General features: G+C 40.5%; 1 protein-coding gene across 3 annotated transcripts; it reads left to right on the forward strand.

Annotated features, from left to right (window-relative positions):
• Positions 1–879: 879 nt before the first annotated feature.
• On the forward strand, positions 880–18,813 carry ahcyl1 (adenosylhomocysteinase-like 1; the record flags this gene model as incomplete). 3 transcript variants are annotated; one of them, XM_080030822.1, is made up of 17 exons in its annotated part: positions 880–1,071; positions 10,181–10,298; positions 11,942–12,085; positions 12,784–12,884; positions 12,997–13,099; positions 13,615–13,709; positions 13,836–13,942; positions 14,910–15,026; positions 15,190–15,253; positions 15,369–15,457; positions 15,606–15,676; positions 15,990–16,084; positions 16,408–16,506; positions 16,872–16,940; positions 17,063–17,141; positions 17,368–17,488; positions 17,600–18,813. In XM_080030822.1, 17 exons carry the CDS (start codon positions 880–882, stop codon positions 17,604–17,606), a joined length of 1,671 nt encoding a protein of 556 aa, XP_079886948.1. The 3 variants fall into 3 exon arrangements, with proteins under 3 accessions (XP_079886948.1, XP_079886949.1, XP_079886950.1); XM_080030824.1 differs by lacking the exon at positions 880–1,071 and adding an exon at positions 5,881–5,975; XM_080030823.1 differs by lacking the exon at positions 17,600–18,813 and having other exon boundaries at positions 17,368–17,492.
• Positions 18,814–19,578: the final 765 nt, after the last annotated feature.

Below are 19,578 nucleotides of genomic sequence, written 5' to 3' on the forward strand. Positions count from 1 at the left end.
ATATCCTTGGAAAAGTGAAATAGAAGTATGAAGTACTTCAAAAGTAGAAGTAAATGTTACTTTCAGAATACTGTTCATGTTACAATTGTACATTATTTAATCCATCTGAGGAAATGCATTTTAAAGCCATTAAAATAAGTTGTATATCTAACATTTGTATATTTTTGTCAAATGCGACATAACTACTGAACCCAGATTATTTTTGATTTCTTTCCCTTGTGGGACCCTATTTATAGTATTTTGCCCTGAGCTGGTCCTCTCAGGGAAACTGTCCCAAGCAGGCTCTGCCAATCAGACGCTGTAGATCACAGATGTCGGTACCACGGCCAGCCAATCCGAGTGAAGGCGGCGGGACTTGTAGGCTATAGGAGGCTTAAATGGGTCCACACAGATACTGGCTCTTATGTAGGCTACACATTCAATCACGCATGCACCAATAAACAAGTAGCTTAGGTCTAATTTAATTAACTTCAACTAACGGTACTTTTGTTGCATTTAACTCTCAGCCACCAGTCTGGACGGTCTCCGCCTACACACAGCCCACTCGCTGAGGTGACAGCCTCCACACACAGCCCCCTCCGCTCGGAGATGTTGCCGTCTGTGGATGACAGCAGGCGTGAAGGACCGAAACAAGTGTTTGTGTCGTTCCAATAGAAAGTAGTGAAAATAAAGAAAACAAGGGTATGCCTATAGCCCACTCTCTCTTGAAGCAGGCTGTTTATTCTAGCAGAGGTGCATCGGCGTCGGTTCGGGTTATTTAAGCTAAACGAAGAGAGCAAGAAGACGACAGACAGAGCTGAGGTTCGTCTGAACTCAGGACCGGCCTCTCTTTTCCCCTTCTCTCATCTCCATTAACAGTATCGATACCACCTGGATGCGATGACCGACTCAGTTGTGGACAGCAAGGCAGAGGTGAAACAAGCCACCAAATATGTCAAAGAGACAGAGAACGTTGCAGAGAAATACTCTGCGATGACTGTCAGCAAGAACAGCAGTGATGTGAATATGAATGTCGGGGAAATGCCTTCCGCAGCGTTCACCGCAGTCCCGACGCTAAAATCCGTGAAGAAGGTAAGATACGTGATGCTTACCGTCAGTCACTGCCATTGGGCAAAGAGACTGTGTAGACAGCCAGGCATATGTGTAATGGTGCGCATTGCACTGCAGTGGAGTAGGCTACCACGATGCAGCAGGCCAGGCAATAGGCCTACATAGGCTACTCACTGTGTGTTTCTGTTTACCTATGCTGATTGATCATGTAGCCTATTAACGAGGCACAATCTTTATACCAAAATTGACATCGTGAAGGCTAAATGGACATTCAGTGCCTTGTTGGATGTGATGCACTGCAGTCTCACGTAACAACCTGTCCCAGACATCCAACTGCGGGATCACCCCATCACTAGCCACCCACTGCAATGTGAACAATTACAGGCTATTTAGAATAGTCATACTCAATTGCTTAGAAGTTAGGCACAAAGAAAACATTTGCATCCCTCCCCTCACACTTGCTATCTGTCTAATCCTTTTATTTATTTTTTATTTTTTTACTGTGCTACTACTGAGGAAACAACATTTCAGTGGAGCTTTCATCCAGGCCGGATTGTTGTTCAAATACCTTCACTGAGCCTTCCTGTTTCTTTAAATCACAATGTCGACTCTACAGCATGCCAACATCCTGTAGCCAGGAAACAACGAAAAGCCAAGTTGAGACCCTAAACCTCCAATCCAAGTTCTTTGCAAAGCGAATAAAATGTGTGGCTTTCATGCCTGAGCTTCGACAGGGGCTGCACACTTAGAAGCATGAGTAATTTAATGAGGTGTAGGCTTTGCAGTCACACAGCTTTGAATTCTTTGACAGGGAAAAGGTTGTGGACATTTCAATCAGTCAAAAGAAGGAATCTAGGGTTTACCTTATTAACTCATCCAATTGTGTTATCAGCGTTGGCTTTTTGGGAATCCTTAGTAGGCCTACCATTAGTAATAATACCTAAGAGCAACATGATGAAAATGTATTGGTAGTGCAAGGTGCTCCGGGGAGAAAGAAGGCCTCGGATTTCTCGGCTGTTACACAACAGCACAGGGAAATCATGAGAACCAAAGACTCCCTTGAGGTGTCCGCTCATCTCTTTAAAGATCGGCCTCCACCGTGTGCAACAGCTGGCAGCAGACGGTGGATTGAAAGCTTCTTTGTGTGTTTCTGTGGTGTGTTCTGGTACAGGTTTGGTGGTCCGATTCTGTAACCCTATACCACTGGGGTTTTGAAACTCAGGGTGAAGACATATTTTCTAAGACTGCATCACAGAGGTGATGATGAAAATCTCCTTGACCTTTTGATACCATGGCATTGTCAAGTTCAAAGCATTTTTTCTATCCCTCAAGGTGACCTTTAACTTGTGACCTTGTTACTGTGGCACTTTGTCTGTGTTTGCCTCAAGTTGTCAGGATTTCAGAACTCGAGCCTGATGCTTATACTATTGGAAAGTATACTGGTATACTAGTGATGCTCAGCTGTAAACGTTGCCTTCAAACTTCCATTAATGTATAGGTTATGAGTGAGAGAGCACATTGCTAATTGGTTTTCAGGCTAACGTGACTCTTGGCCTTATTAGTGGTGAGTTCAGTTGCAGCAGTTGTCGTGGAAGAGAGGAAGACGAATTATCATACAAAAAAATGTTAACCAAATATTTACTAAATTATATAAATAGTTCTAAATAAGGGTATTATAAACTACAGGGAATGCAATTTAGCTTCAACTAGTTGCTCTGATAAGCATCATGTCTGCTGCATTGCTTGCCTTTATGTAACAGTGTTAAGTATGGTTCCTGTTAAATTAATGAATACAGCCTTTAAGATCACAATGAATTTGAATGGAAATCTCCAGGAGCAAAAGAAAAGTGAGCTTTATCAAACTGCCTTTTATCAGTATGCAATGATTGATACCAGTCAGTGCGTTTGTGATTTGATTGCTTTTTAAAAAACAACCTTCTATGAGGAACTTTTAAATGTTTATTAAACAGTCTACTATTCCCAATGGTGATGAATTAATTACCTGTACCAGCAAACGTGACCATCAGCTAAACAATGCTATTTTTATAACATTATTGTTAATGCTTTTGCTCAGGTCGGATCTCCCAGGTACTTGATTTACCGCAGGGCAGGCAGACCTGAACATCCCTTTGTTTACCTTTAGGGTACTCAATCTTCACCGTCGTCATATTACCATTATTAATCTAGCATATAAACACATAACCTCATTGCTGTGCATCCTGTGGTCTCTCTTTCACTCGCTTCCTAAACAAATGCATGCGCCACTGGCATGCACTTGGGCGCTGGTGTCGTAAAACCACTACTGCTTTCTTCTAAGGGTGCCGCTAGAACCAAAAATTCCTTGTTGCCCCTTTAAGTTTTAGAGTATTATAGTAGTATAAGTATTCTTGCAAGAGCTGGACAGAATAATCAGAATAATAGAAATTTCTATTTTCCCAGCAGCAGGGCTCACAGACTGCAGAATATTAGCTCAGAACCCCGTGTGACGAGGCAATAACGCGCGGACTGTGAGTCGCCTCAGGGAGCCTGACTGAAAACATATTGGATGGTAGGAATGTGCACCGCGCTTATGTACACAAAGCAGTGTGTTATGAATCCATGTGAGAGCCCTGTGTCAAACTGAGCCACCTGTTTGCATCGGGGATGAAAAATGAATGATTCAAATAAATACTGCAAATGGAAAAACAACAACAACAAAAAACAGTAAAACTAATTAAAATGCCTGAAAGTGAATTGGATGTGTGTCGAGCTGAGGCTGGGGCATTGAAACATAATAAACTAAAGTGCTACAGATTAAATATGAAATGAAATATGAAATGATTGTGTGTATGTGTGCTAGAAAGAGAGAGAGAGGGTCTGAGTGTGGGTGGATGAGTCCAAGAGCACCACTACTCTGCCCCCTCTCTCTGAATCCATGCAGCAGTTACACAACACGCCCCCCTGGGAATGACACTCACAATTTGTTCATGCATCAACATTTTTAAACTGAACCCTCTGGGCTGTTTTACATAGATTTTCAAAAGCGCGCGCCCTTCATTTTCACTTTCTCATCCTCCTGAAGGTCAAATGTAGGCTCTAAGTGTAAGGTACGGAAACATACAGACAGTATTACAAGTTATACAGAAATAAATCTCGATTCACCTAAGCCTCAGAACTCTCAGAGTCAGATTAAAAAGACAAACTTAAAGCCGCAACAGTTTGTGAAGGATTTCACAAATTGTGAACTTTTTAAAATGTGTGACTTTGGTGACTCCTAGTGGTATGATCAGACACTGAGACACAGACATTTTTTGAAGCTGCTAAGTTCTCCCCTGTTACATTTACCAACGAAACACAAACATATGACTTCAAAAGAATGAAAGATGTAATTATCACATCATTTATGTGACACTTTGGGGCTTTAACCCGCCCCCCCCCACCCACCCCGTTTTGTATAACATTGATAACTGTTCATTTCTTTCTATGTTTATTGTAACTCAAGTTTTCCATAGTCCACACAAGTAAGGCGCTGGGCGTGTACAGTGTGACCAATATTAACATTGAGGGAAAAGTCACCATAAGCTGAGAAATATAACACGTCCATACTGACCAGTTTCGTCATTTTTCAACTGTTCTCAGTTGTGCATTTGGCATTTAGAAAACATTTCTCCAGTTTAACTTTAATGCTTGTTATCAGCATTATATCTTTCCAGATTCATGCCCTCTTATTTATTATCTTTAGAATTTTGGGAACAATTTGGTAGGGTTGCACTCCCCCTGTGTTAATGTATAAAATATGGTTGAGTGTTACTTTGATATTCATACATTCACTGAAGATTTAGGGGTATGTGGTGAGTGAGTAGAAGTTATACCTTCTGCTAAAGGTCACATAGTCCTGGAGGAAGGATTAATGCACTGTATGTTTTCTTCACAACACTGTATAATCCGTCATGCATGAGTTGTAAACAGGCGCCTTTGAATACCAAAGGAAGCATGGTGATCTTAGAGCTACACACCTGTCAGAAGAACTTCTCTTTATGTGACCTGAGCAGGTTTTCACTGTCTATATATCATTTGACCTCGGGCCCTTCTGTCTTTGACTTGTTGAATGTGATCACGGTGGGTGGGCAGCATACAAAGACCTGTGTGAATTAGACTGTACGTCTTTTCAGTTAGATGGCGTTGTAAAGCACTATAGTGGCTAAGTAGTTAATGTCACCTTATGCCAAGCCTCCATTGAACCTTTTATGCTGCCAGCCAGGCTAACAGTCACACCACAGATTAAAGTCTGAGACCTGGCCTGCTGACTGATAGAGAAAGGGTATTTTTAGCTGTAGGATGGGACTGGATGGGCCGCTTATTGATGAGGCAGAAGGCTAATGGATACAGGGTTTAATTCCTCTTGTCAATCCCCTTCTATTTAGTTGTACGGCCTCAAAGTACAAGCTGCGGCAAATGTGTGTGGTTTTTTTGTCTGTTTAAATGTGTTTTTTTCTTTATACATATGTCTTCTTTGCGCATATTTGAATCTATCCGTCTTCGCTAGTTGTTCCTTGCGTTTGCTCTCTCAACACTTCAAAAAACCTAGCGTTAAAATACAACCTTCTGACTTTAGCAGCTGGTTGTCAAGGGCAGAACCAGAGTGAAAAAGAGAGAGGGGAGAAAAAGAGACGCTCAGTTGGAATCAACGTCCTCTTTCTCTCTAGGCCTCTCCCTCTGTCCAGGTTGGCCATTAGAAATCAGTATAATAGGTGGGAACCTCCCCCCACCACCTCCACCCCCCCTCGCTTCTGCCTGGGAGTGTTCTGGGGATAATAGCATCAGGGACACCTAGTACCATCACACAGAGGACACACAGGCACAGGGAAGTGAGCTGGAAAACTGGAGAGACCAGGCACTGGTGACTGGCAGCCATGGCACACAAACATGGGCACGGGAGAGAAAGGGTGAGTCGCCTCTCATGCATCACCGGGAAATCATCCAGCCCAGGGTTTTTTTGTAAAAATGCTGCAGATGTGCCGGAGTTACTTTTGGCACGTCACAGGTTTTCTGTCTTCTTTTTTTGTTGCCGCTGTGTAAAATGTTTCTATAACCGGGAGTTTGCGGATCATACAGAGGTGTTGTACTTGAACTTGAGCTGAAAAGCAGTTAAAAGCACAATCCTTTCCAGAAGAGGCCGAGTTGACTCACAGAGCTCACCTCTGGAATTGTTTTTCTGTGTAAAAGTAGAATGCTTTCTTAAAGTTACACCCTGTAATTCATCATTTATCAGATTAACCTCTTCTATTCCTAAATGTTGTCATCAAAAGAGAGTGAGTCCCTGCTTTTTTGACACCTATGAAATGAGGGAAGAACTGTGCAGAAGCCTGTGCAAAACCCCACTGCTGAACCCTCAAGAGTCCAAACTGATGCAAAGCAAACATCAAATAACTATTTTGCAAGTGTATGAGAGCGAGCACACTCTCAATTGTGAAAACACAGGCGTGCAGAGATCTCCTCGGTTCACACCGTCTCACAAGCTTCTCGAGTTCCTTGAAACTGACAGTAGATTGTTGCAGCCCGGGTGAAAAAAAAAGGGTTTACAGAGATACACAAACACACACATACAGTATAGTTACTATTGTTAAAGCCATTTCTTCCACAGTTGCTTTCATCTTAACTGTATAAACGTCTCAGAGTCGTGGTGGTGACCAGGGCATTTTTCAAACTTGATGTAAAAGAGTCAGGTGAGGCAGAAGTAGTACGGTTGTGTTAAGGTATTTTACTTAGTAAATGATGTTGGTGCTGCTGACCGTATGAACCCCACTCAGTCGGCTTTGACTAGCTCCTATGTTTGTGCAGTGACTACCAGGCTACTAAAACATGGATGCCAGGTTCACCCGGGTGTAAGCTTAACCCTCACAAATATATCTTCTCTCATGTTTGTCAGTGGAAATACTTTCTTTATAATTTGTATCCTTTTAATGTTGCATTATTACTTTTCAAAGTTATCATAATTAACATAATATAACCTATAAAGACATTATAGTATAGGCTCATATCCACATTATGTACAGTGCACATCACACTTGAACTCGAATGTTACCCAAGTCACTGTTGTTAGTCTGGCATTCATGTGTTCCCGGATTTAGCATCTGTGTGTTGTGTCAACTCTGTTGGCTTGCACGTAAGTTTTTAGTCCAAACACACTCTATGGACAGCAAAAATAAGAGAACAAGCAAATCCTACGGCATTGTCACAATGAATGAGGACATTTGAGAGGATTTTTCACCGTGGCAAAGCATTAGAGCAGAACTGTGTATACACTTACTCCACCTTTGAGGAAAACATTTTGCTTTGAATGGATTGCATGACCTTTCTACATGCTCAACAAACAAAAGTACATGTAAACCAGTGGTTCTCAAACTTTTTTTGTCATTCCCCACTTTGGAGACGGGGATACTTTCAAGCCCCACCGTTCTCCGATTGCGTCAACAAAATAGTAACAAAATAGGTCAGGCTTAAAAGTTTAAAATGTATTGAAATAAAATCAAGTAATCCAATTCAAAAATAGAGAAAATATAAGCATCTGTGTCATCACTTTTCTATTATTTTGTTGAAATAGAACTTGTATAGTTGCTTTAATTGCCTATCAGAGCTCAAGATAGGATGTTAAACAGGTCATAATTCCATATTTACTATTTATTTTATATTGCTGAAAAAACAAGTTTTTCACCAAAACTATATTATTCAAGATTCTCGCCAATTTTTATTTATTTATTTGAACACATCAACACATTGCCTCATTGTGAGCCCAGCTGTATGATCAGTGTGTGTGTGTGTGTAATCAGCTCCTATCTCCACACTTTGTGAGGAGATAGGAGCTGATTTCGCGCTTTCATCGGTCGGGTTTTGATTAAATTGACCCCAATCACAACCTCTGTCAAAACTTTGTTTAGTTCGGTGAATGAATGACACAGTGTGTCTATTGAGCATCTCGTGCCACACTCTTTATTAGTGATTGCGCCTGGCCCACGCGGCTGAGCCGATGATTTCTGCGTCTGTTCTATCCACGTTATTAAAGGCCTACTTCACCGGTTGGAATATGAAGGTGTATTGAACTTGGAGATCCTATGTAGTATAATTGTGCAAAGAAAAATTAAATCGGATCATCCTAGCCTGAGAAAAGGCAGAAAGAGTGTTATATGGTCTCACTGTCTAACCCTACATTTTCCTTACTGTGACATCACAGTAAGGGTCAGTATTAACAGGACAGCTGGGCCAAGGGAAGACTGAGGAAAGAAAAACCTAATTTATTATATTATAATAGTGATTTTATAATGATAGAACGCTGGTTCCGTATGGTGAAGTATTCCTTTAAGGTTTGTACGTGTTAATTGAAGAAGGGAAATAGCAGGGGCTCTTCTTCACTCCTCCAACTCAATCTGGGAACCGGTAAAAAAAACAATTTGTAAAAAAAAAAAAAAAAAAAAACTATGTGCCACGGATCTGGACATATTTTCCTCCCGTTCGTTGCGCCCCACCTGTCATGTCTCTATTCCCCACCGGTGGGTTGCGCCCCACACTTTGAGAACCACTAAACCATAATCTTAATATTGTGAAGGCTTCGTCCCCCAAACATTTTCACACAAAAAGAAAGAGTGGTAGCACAGAGGAAGAACGCAGGAAGATTGAATTGATTGCATGACATTACACAATGTTGTTGTGACATTATACAGATTTGAGACGAGACACAACATCAAAGTTTGATTTGATCCAACACACTTGCTACTAATCCTGCAGGATTTCTCAGAGAGAGAGAGAGAGAGAGAGAGAGAAAGAGAGAGAGAGAGACCTCATCAGGCTTATAGCAAGGTCATGGTAACATTGAATTAACCGCTTCTTTTTTCACAAGATAACGTTCATACTTCGCCCTCTCGGTGAACTGGCAGCAGTGGATCTGTTGCCAGGTGATGAACGGAGAGCAATTGCACATCAGTGTTTGCCCGGTGTGATACTGAGTGCAACATCATGGGAGCAGCTCAATGAAAGTCACAGCCTCAAGAACTAAAACTACAGGACATCATGAGGTTCGGACCTGAAACCCCAGGTGCAGACATCCTCCTTAAGTAAAATGCTGAGTAACTCATCTACATGTGACCCTGTCTAGAAACAGTGGCTTTGTGACAGTGCTATTTTATTTTTATTTTTTGGCAGGTGTAAGCAACATTAAGCTGCAGCCCACCTGGGCTTCAACGTACTATATGTGAAAATAAAGTATAATTGCATTGTTTTTTTTGGACTTCTCTATGTCTGTGTGTTGTAAGTTGTCAGAATAAATTAGGTCCAAATTGTTTTGCTGGACTGTAACTCCTCACTGTCCTTAGTGACCCAGTGTACTAATCTCAAGGCGTATTTACAGTTTTCTAATTTTGACAGCTGACTGTTGGCAGCCAGACTGTTACCGTTTCAGGGTGTTAAAATGACACTTAGTGGATTTGTCAGCTCCTAAATCCAATAGTAGCTTCCTTAGCCCAAAATAGAGGCGGCACAGGCTTTTATTTGTAGCCGAATAAAATGATTTTTAGAAATAGGATCAACTCCTATGGATTGGTGCATGTTAGTCCCAAAACACTGGAACAGTAAAGGCTAGTTTAGAAAATAGTCAAGCTAGCTGTTTGCACTGTGCAGATCCACTCAATGTGTTTCCAGGTCTTTGATCTTTGGCGCTTTGAAGGGTTGGGCTGACACAATGAACCACAACAACCAGCAACTGAAGCTATGTATTTGAACAAAGCATAAATCACAGTGCAGCAGGGAACATCTAAAAATAGGTGTCTCCCTGATCCATGTGTTATTTATTGTAACAGCCTCAGGTGATTTACCTGTGAAAGTACTGTTATTAATTAAAAAAGGCTAAATTAATCCAAATATGAAGTGGAAGAGTGTGTACGCATAATCTAAACATATGATATTACCGAGACATTGCTGTTAATGTCAGATGATGTTCCTTCTTCTTGTTTCTCGCTTGTGCTTTCTACCTTGGATTTCATGATTTCGTCGTCGACCCTTAATCAGTGCATATAGCCTAACTAAAGGAGATCCTAACACTGAAAGTTCTGTTTCCCATTTATGTTAACATTGAGCACCATTTTGTTCTGGTTCTCTCCAGATCCAGTTTGCGAACACCACAGAGGACAAACAAGAATTCAGCAAGTTCCCCACCAAGACCGGCCGCCGCTCCCTCTCTCGGTCCATCTCACAGTCCTCCACGGACAGCTACAGCTCAGGTACTGCACACCTGAGAGTGTCAATTCAATCTATCTATCTATCTATCTATCTATCTATCTATCTATCTATCTATCTATCTATCTATCTATCTATCTATCTATCTATCTATCTATCTATCTATCTATCTATCTATCTATCTATCTATCTATCTATCTATCTATCTATCTATCTATCTATCTATCTATCTATCTATCTATCTATCTATCCGAACATCCCTCCTTCCATACACCATCCATACATCTATCATGAACAATATCAATCCCAAAACTAAATTTTAGTATGCATATTCAACACGCAAATACACACACAAGTACACATACAGTACAGTATGAATACAGTTTTTCTCAGTCGCTTTGGTGCTTTTCTCACATCACTATTAACATTTGCACAGCAGTTAGTGCATTTCTCAAAACAATTAGTGCAAACTGCAAAACCTACTGGATAACCAAAAGTACGTCACTTGCTCAAAATGGATAGTCTATTCCTCAAAAGCAAGTATTCATGTCAATGAAACTGCCAGTGTCATCAAAATGAGAAGTCTTGACACCATCGTTTATGAACAAGATAGTCAAATGGCTTTGTCATGTTTTCATTATGACAGTTTATTCTCTCAGTGTTTTCCAATGCAAAAAAAAGGTCAGAACTCGGTGACACTACCTGAAAATGCTCAAGACAGCACTATACACTACTTGTACAGCCATTTGAAAACTACAGTAAAGTTACACATTGCTGTAGTTAGGGGAGTAAGTGAGTACAAGACACTGAATACGTATGTTTCACATTTTTACTGTATATGCTCTTTGCAATTCTACAGCATTGTGCAAAAGAAAAATACACTTCAGTCACTTATTTAGAACAAACATAAAAAAACACCCTTTTGGTAGAGCTGTGCACAAATGTGAACAATATAACAGGACATATTGTAACTGAACATATATAGGTAAATCATTCTGACACATCCAAACGTTCCTGTCTGTCTGGCCACGTATTTTCATCTACATCACAACGGATATTATCCCTTGCAATGCAGCGAGGAAAGTACAACTAATACTTCACACACCTCCTCGTGAGTGAAAGCTGAAGTCCACCTGAGAGCAATTGTTCAATTCAGGAGACATTTCCAGGAAAAAATTATAAAGAAAGGTATAAAATTTGCTTGACAGAATTTGATAACTAGTTCAACAATTTTGTATGTAATGACTCAAGTAATGAAATGAAGACTATTAGTTTTATTTGGAACGACTATTCAGCATCCATAAGTATAGTTCATTTTGACTGACATGACATAAGCAAATGACAATGTTATAAAACAGCAGAGAATTGTATGAAAGCAACTGATACATGTCCAAAAGCATTTGCAATTTGTTCAGAGGAAGGAGAAATTGCTACTATGACAAATAGTATGCACAAATGACTAAATGTTGCAGAGGTTGAACTAATAGTTATGAGAATTTTAATTCTGATCTGAGAAAAGCACCAAAGCAACTGAGAAAAACTGTAAATACACCCACAGACACATACAGGAAACACACAGACACAAGCTCTACCCTGCACGCACACAATGGATTATAAGTATTTATTTCATAATTGGCTCATTTGTGTTTTGCCACAATAGTGAGCTCTTGTGTTCTCCATTTCCCAGCTGCGTCCTACACTGACAGCTCCGATGATGAGACCTCCCCCCGGGACAAGGCCCAGGTCAACACCCAGGGCAGCAGTGACTTCTGTGTGAAGAATATCAAGCAAGCCGAGTTCGGACGGCGTGAGATCGAGATTGCAGAACAAGGTATAATCTGACCTCATGGGCATATGGCCGTTTTGAAGATGTTGCCCCCCCCCCATCCTTTGAAAGATTCCCTCATGCATCAAACCTAAAAGTTTATTTTATTGTGATGCAGCCCACTAAGAGAGATACAATTTTTTTTCACCATTTATACAAAGAGTGCTTACCTGTTGTTATTTTGTTCCGAGATATATTTCACATGGTTTCCTTTTTGCTGCTTGGACACTATTTGAAAAAGGTCCTCTCCTCTTGATTTCAAAACAGTGGATGACCCAAGTGTCAATATTATTCTGGAAAAATTATCAGAGCGTTTTCTCTCAGTTCTGTTCCCCACTCGTTACTTATTTCCTTCTTTTGATACCATGACATCTCATGTGTTTAGTTTGTGTGTTATACTCCCTGGCCTCAAATCACCTCCTCTCTCCTCTGACTCTCTGGCTGTTTACCTTGCCCATGCAAGAGATAAGTAGGCGTGAGTGCTCCACAAGTGATCTTCAGGCTCAAAGCCTGGGCAGCAACAGCTGTGGCTGACAATGTTGTTTAATCAGTCTCTATTTTACAGCCCGTTACTGCACAGCCACTTAGTAGAAAATACTCATTTTTTTAAATTTTTCAAAGAGATGCACCATTCTTTTCTCTCAAAATCAGACCTTTGTGTCCTTTCAGTTTCATTTACGTGTGCTGATTGTGTTCCTCCCCAGACATGTCTGCCCTGATCTCCTTGAGGAAGAGAGCCCAGGGGGAGAAGCCACTGGCCGGGGCAAAGATAGTTGGCTGTACCCACATCACTGCTCAGACGGCAGTACGTTCTCTCATCCTGCTCACTGCAGATCACTATCATTATCCTGTGCTTCTCTTCTTTACCTCTGCTACCTGTTCATGTGTCTTCTGTATATCCCGTTGATTCCTCTCAGGTCCTGATAGAGACCCTGGTAGCCCTTGGTGCCCAGTGTCGTTGGACTGCCTGTAACATCTACTCCACTCAGAACGAGGTGGCCGCTGCTCTTGCCGAAACAGGTAAGATCCACGCCTGTCTTTACACCAAACGCTTTCTTACAACATGGTGGTCTGCAGCTAAATCTCATCAGAGCCGGCTCTTAAGTGGCTTGTTACTTCACCGTTATCAAGTTATATTAAGTTTGTTCATGTTTTGTGGATAAACATTAAATATAAACATGTATATAACTGATTAAAAGAAATGTATACAGACAGAATTAACTTGGATATTATCTTGCATTACACTCTATATCAAGAGCATGATTGCAATCGGACTAGGTTTTTTTGTTTCTAGATCTGCACATTGTCCGTGATTGGTGTCTAAAATGCACTAAAACCTAAACATTTGAAATGTCTTGTGTTGTGTGAGTAAAATTGCATGAGCCCTAATACCAGATATAAAGCAACCATTCTGTGCATGTCCTTGTGTAATGCTGCCCATATGGATCTGTTGCTCATGCAGCTGGCCATTCCTTTTCTCCTGCTGTCCTTCTTTGCCATTAGGTGTGTGAGTGTGTGTGTTTTGTTCCCTGCAGGGGTTCCTGTGTTTGCATGGAAGGGTGAGTCGGAGGACGACTTCTGGTGGTGCATCGATCGCTGTGTAAACACTGAGGGCTGGCAGGCCAATATGGTACGAACCCTAAAAAATGTCACGATAAACGATCAAGAGTCTTAGTCTGTTCTCTTCTTTTTCTGGGCTATCCATGCGATGTGATGTGGAGGTTACCGTTAATGCTGTTGTGTGTTTTTATTTTAGATCTTGGATGATGGTGGAGACTTGACCCACTGGGTGTACAAGAAGTATCCCAGCGTCTTCAAGAAGGTCCGGGGCATCGTGGAGGAGAGTGTCACTGGAGTGCACAGGTGAGATTGGGCTTGAATTTGACAAGTTTGTGCTTGGAAATTTAAAAAATACTTTTTTGTTGTTGTTGAGGGAAGTGTAGATCGTGGTGTGGAAGCCAATTTTATATTGATTAGTTTAATTCTACTCTTGTCTCTTCATTCATTATTTGATCATTGTATGAAGTGTATTTCCTCTCATATTAACTACTGATGTATCCTGTCTGGACTTTCTATTGTAATTAAATCTGTCTGATTGGGCTGCCACCCTAGGTGTGGGCCATCCTGAAAGCTCCCAGATTCAGATAAGTATTGATGTCATCAAGAACCAAACTTGATTGTGCCATTGTTATTCTACCTATCTGACCATGTCAACTATTCTGTATAAAGCAGCTCATTTTGTGTATACAACTCTGGACAAGACCCTGGCATTGCTCTGAGTAGGATGCTCTGGTCTTCTCTCTATGCATGAATGCTGACCATAATCATCTGTATTGTCTTTTGGAACTAAGTAAAGATTTGTTTTCATATTGGACTTTCGTGAAGTTTTCTTCAACAAAAAACTTCTTCCACAGTGGCCATATCTATTCTTGGTACCAATAATAAAAAAAACTATTTGGAGTTGTGATTTCTATTATAGCTAATAAACTAAGTTTTTAATTCTAATAATTGTTGCAGCATGATTTAAGTGTTTCTAAGATCCTTTTTTGTGAGGTGTTAACCTTATTTTGTCCCCTAGATGGAGCTCAGGAAACCAAGCTTCCTGGGGAACAATATATGTATTTGTTTCAGCACAAACGATTACTTATATAAGTCATACAAGTATCAATACAGCCTGACTCTATAGATTCACATGACCGAGCATGACCGGAGGTAACATACCTCCCTTGAAGGAATCAATTCACCACAAGCCCTGGAGAGTATAAGGTCACACCAGGTTTGTTTATGGAAATGTGAATTGGTCTTGTTTGTCCCCCACATGTCCTCTCAGATTGTACCAGTTGTCGAAGGCCGGCAAGCTGTGCGTACCTGCCATGAACGTGAACGACTCGGTCACCAAGCAGAAATTTGACAACCTTTACTGCTGCCGTGAATCCATCCTGGATGGGTGAGGAGAATGAATCATCCAGAAAGCTATCCAATGTTTGCAAACATTCCTCTGCAACTTTTTGTTTTGTTTGTGTGAGTGTGTGTGAAGAGTTTCTGTTTTCGAGTTGAAGAGATGGATTTAAAAGTGTGTGTCACTCACTCACTATGCTTGTCTCTTCCAGCTTGAAGAGGACTACCGATATAATGTTTGGAGGCAAACAGGTGGTCGTGTGCGGTTATGGAGAGGTGAGTCTTTCTTTGATTTAAAAACAAAATCGAGGGAATGACTGAGTACAGCAGATCTGTTTACACATACTTTATATTTCGGTGTACCATTGAAACACTGTCCCGTGGTGTCTAGGTGGGGAAAGGCTGCTGCACTGCTCTGAAGGCCCTTGGAGCCATTGTGTGCATCACAGAGATTGACCCAATCTGTGCCCTGCAGGGGTGGTGAGTCATTAACCATCATCACATGCTATATTGGTGTCTCCATGTTGTGCATCACATTAGCTCCGACTCAAAAAAGGACAGTTATTTATCACTAGTTGTTTTCACTGAGTTTGCATTGCCCAAAATATCTCCATGTGTTTTCATGCAGCATGGACGGTTTCCGAGTGGTCAAACTGAGTGAGGTCATCCGGCAGATGGACGTGGTGATAACTTGCACCGGTACGGTGCCCCCATGCAGTGACATCCATTACTTCTGCTTTGATAACCAGCAAAACCAATGCACACGCCATTTAAATCTCTCACTTTAGGGGCAAAAACAGACTTTTCATTTTAATGCTTGAATGCTTCTTGGATCTGTGTGCTAGTCATGACAGAAATCGCAGTTCCAATTTTCATGCATTCGTAAATCCATTCTTATAATAAACACCGATGTTTGTATTTGATTGTCACCCTGTGAAATCATGACATAATTGTACCCTCACTGTGACTGTTTACACATCACATTGATGTTTTTATTTATTTTGCTTTATAGGCAACAAGAATGTCGTGACCAGAGAACAACTCGATCGAATGAAGAACGGCTGCATCGTCTGCAATATGGGACACTCCAATACTGAGATTGACGTGGTAATCCATCCTAATTTTGTCAAACAAGTATTTTTAAAGTACAGTAAATAAAAATCTCCCATATTATATATAAGTCTGTCTGAGGTTGATTTAAACACTTCCAACTCTATGCACGTTTCCAATTTTTGTCAACGAGTTTTAGATTCTGGATTGCCAGAATGTCTCCCCCTTATGGAGCAACAATCTCTCTTTTTTTTCCTTTTTTACATCTTTGAACTTCTTTTTTGATTAACATGTTAACAATGAATTGTTGTTTACCTGTAAATATATATACTGTATATATATTCTATATTAATTAGTCTACATGTCTTGTATGTCCTCAGGCGAGTCTGCGCAGCCCTGAGCTAACCTGGGAGAGGGTGCGCTCTCAGGTCGACCACATCATCTGGCCCGATGGAAAGAGGGTTGTTATGCTGGCAGAGGTAATGTCCACTGACACTGTAAGCCGTGTCACACACAAAAGTCTTAGCCCATAAACTCAGACTATATCTTGTATTTACCACATTTTCGATCGTCAAACATTGCGGTGTTAGAATATTAATATGAACATTTTCATGATTACTAGCATAATGGGTAAAACTCTGATAATTAACTGTCTGTCAATTTATCAACATATGGGTTAGCATTCAAGTTTAGAAAGGCAAGCAGAGGGCTTCACTGTAAATAAGTCATCCAACAGGTTCATACAGCAGCTATTGTCTCTTATTCTAACTTAAAGTTCTAACTTGTGTTGCCTCAGTTTACCTCTGTGTCTGTTTAGAATCTGTTTCTAACTCGTTTCATTCAGGGTCGCCTCTTGAATCTGAGCTGCTCCACAGTGCCTACGTTTGTGTTGTCCATCACTGCTACAACTCAGGTCAGTAGTTTGGCCCCTCTCTGTTGATTCAGAGCAGTTTTTCTCTCTCGCCACAGGACCCCACTGTTCAGTAGTGACACGTCTTGAGTCTTCAACCTGTGTGTGCTTTGTGTTGTCTGCAGGCCCTGGCCCTGATTGAGTTGTTCAACGCTCCAGAGGGGCGTTACAAGCAGGATGTGTATCTCCTGCCAAAGAAGATGGGTAAGGCATAGGAGACTAATTGCTTTGGTTATAGATTTAGTACACAAATGATCATTACTTACTATTTAAGCATTCTGTAGACTGTAGCTAGTTTCTAGGGCCTACTGTTTGTTATTGTTGCTCATTGTTGCCACCTTGTGACTTTACCTAAAAATGACACGTGAGGAAAAAAAATATGTAGGCTACAACAAAACGCATCACCAATCTGTGTCTTTTTGTCCTCCAGATGAGTATGTGGCCAGTTTGCACCTACCAAACTTTGACGCCCACCTGACGGAGCTTTCTGACGAACAGGCCAAGTACATGGGCCTCAACAAGAATGGCCCCTTTAAACCTAATTATTACAGGTAGGTTTCACCCCCCAAATGTATATCTTACACTATCTTTGATTGTGTAGTCTAACCTGTAATTTCACCTTGATGTGTAAGTAAAACAATAACACGTTGTTTCGTTCACAGGTATTAATTAAGAGTGTCTGACGGCGCTGATCCTTAACTCACAGCTGCCCTGGGATGAACAGAGAATCTATTTTATTTTCTAAATTGCTACACAATGGAGGAATTATTTTACTTATGCTGAATGTAACTTATTAATAGCACTTCAGATACAATGTTAAATATGAAATATACGAGTAAGACTTGTAGGAAACATATAAAGTATAACCAACTAACACATTACATGTCTTCTTGTGTGTTTAAGAGATACTCTTGCTTGCATGCTTTCATGTGTATGTACTTATTTAGATGCCGAGGCTTCTGCTCACTAGATCACAAAGCTGTTGATTTGTTTGTCTACCCTATTTACGCACAGTGCCAAATGATGGCTGTAAGAATGGAAATGTTGTACCATCATGTTGTGGCTGTCTATGACATTTAGATTTCATTAACACATTCCATGAGACAGGGTTTGGGCTGAGCCCAATGACTACAATGCACATTATTCTAGAAAGCTTTGTTTTACATCTGTTGAATATTCTCATTGAATGATATCTGCATAGATATGCCGTAAAAGGTAACATCCAGTCATTTTATTACGACAAACTACAGTGATGAAATATATCGCTTTTTACATAAACAATACAACCTATTTTGTTTATTTTGAGAATGTATAATAGCCTGTGAAAGGCTGAGTTCAGTTTGAATTTGAGTCTTGGTGTAAGCATGCAATGCTCACCATAAAAACAAATGATAGATAACAGCCTGTATGTATTCCCTAAAAATGAATTAATTAAAAGTTTAAGGGGTCAGACAGTAAAACATTTTAATACTGCTTGGATTTACAAAGTTTCCATTTGCTCACTCATATTCCAGCTGACTTATGTGACTGAAAGAAAGCGTGGTTGGCATGAAGTGTTTTGACTGGACAATACCTTTAAGGCCATGGTATGAATGTGCCTTTTGAATCATTTACAACACGTAAATATCAGCGTTGACCTCAATTAATTGAACATTCCTCTTTAGTGAAAACACATCTAGTGTAGTGGCACATTTAATGTCTTCCTTCCACTGCTTCTGGTATTAACAGTAACTAATGTATGAACTACATGTTGAGAAAAAAAACATTAGATTTCATGTTTGCCATATGATTGACGCTGTCTTAATTTCAACCAACCCGTGTAAAGTAATATTTCATGTGATCAAAATACATAAGTGTACACTGTGTATGTAAAAAATAAATCAATGAGCAATAAAGCAAGTTCTTATGACAGAGAAAAGCAACTTTGTGTTTATATCAAATGCCTCTTCAATGAACTGTAAATAATGAGTGGTGGGTAGTTACAGTTCATGTTTTAGGGGTAGAGCTTGCATTCAAGGCTGCTTACACTTCCACATACCTCCCTCAGTTTTGACTTACTGCCACATACAGTCAGCCCTGCTGGCTGAGCGTGAAAGTGCTGCCGCGCTCTGGAATATTCACCACCACAGCAGCTGCATTAGTTGCTAATATTAACAGTTGAGTCACTGAGCTTGTAGGAGGAGTTGGAGAGCCTGGGAGACAGTTCTGGAAAGCTGGTTGTAAATATATAAGCATTGGGCCCGGGTCAGTCCAGGCATTAGTCTAAGAAGAAACACACAGAGGCAAAAGCTGACGCAAAGGAAAACTACTCTGCGGAGATACTTCAACTCTTTTAAGCAACAGGGAGATTTTCACTGAAAGTAAGTAGCAGCTCGTTAACAGACTGGTGAAATTATATGGAAACATCAGTGCAGACTTATAAATGCTATGACATATCTGTGATGATGTAGGGTGCTTCCTCAGGCATTATTTTAATTCACTTGTTCCCTACATTATAGCCTAATAATGCATCCCTTCTAAATGGTGAGATAAAGTTAGTTTCACAGTACTGTATATTAGAAAAAAATAGAAATTGTTGAATGTATTGATTGTAATGATATAAAATGTAAATATGGAAAAATGGCTAGTTTGGGGAAACACA

The sequence above is a fragment of the Ammodytes marinus genome (genome assembly GCF_949987685.1).
Source record: "Ammodytes marinus genome assembly, chromosome: 7".
Taxonomy (NCBI): Eukaryota; Metazoa; Chordata; class Actinopteri; order Uranoscopiformes; family Ammodytidae; genus Ammodytes; species Ammodytes marinus.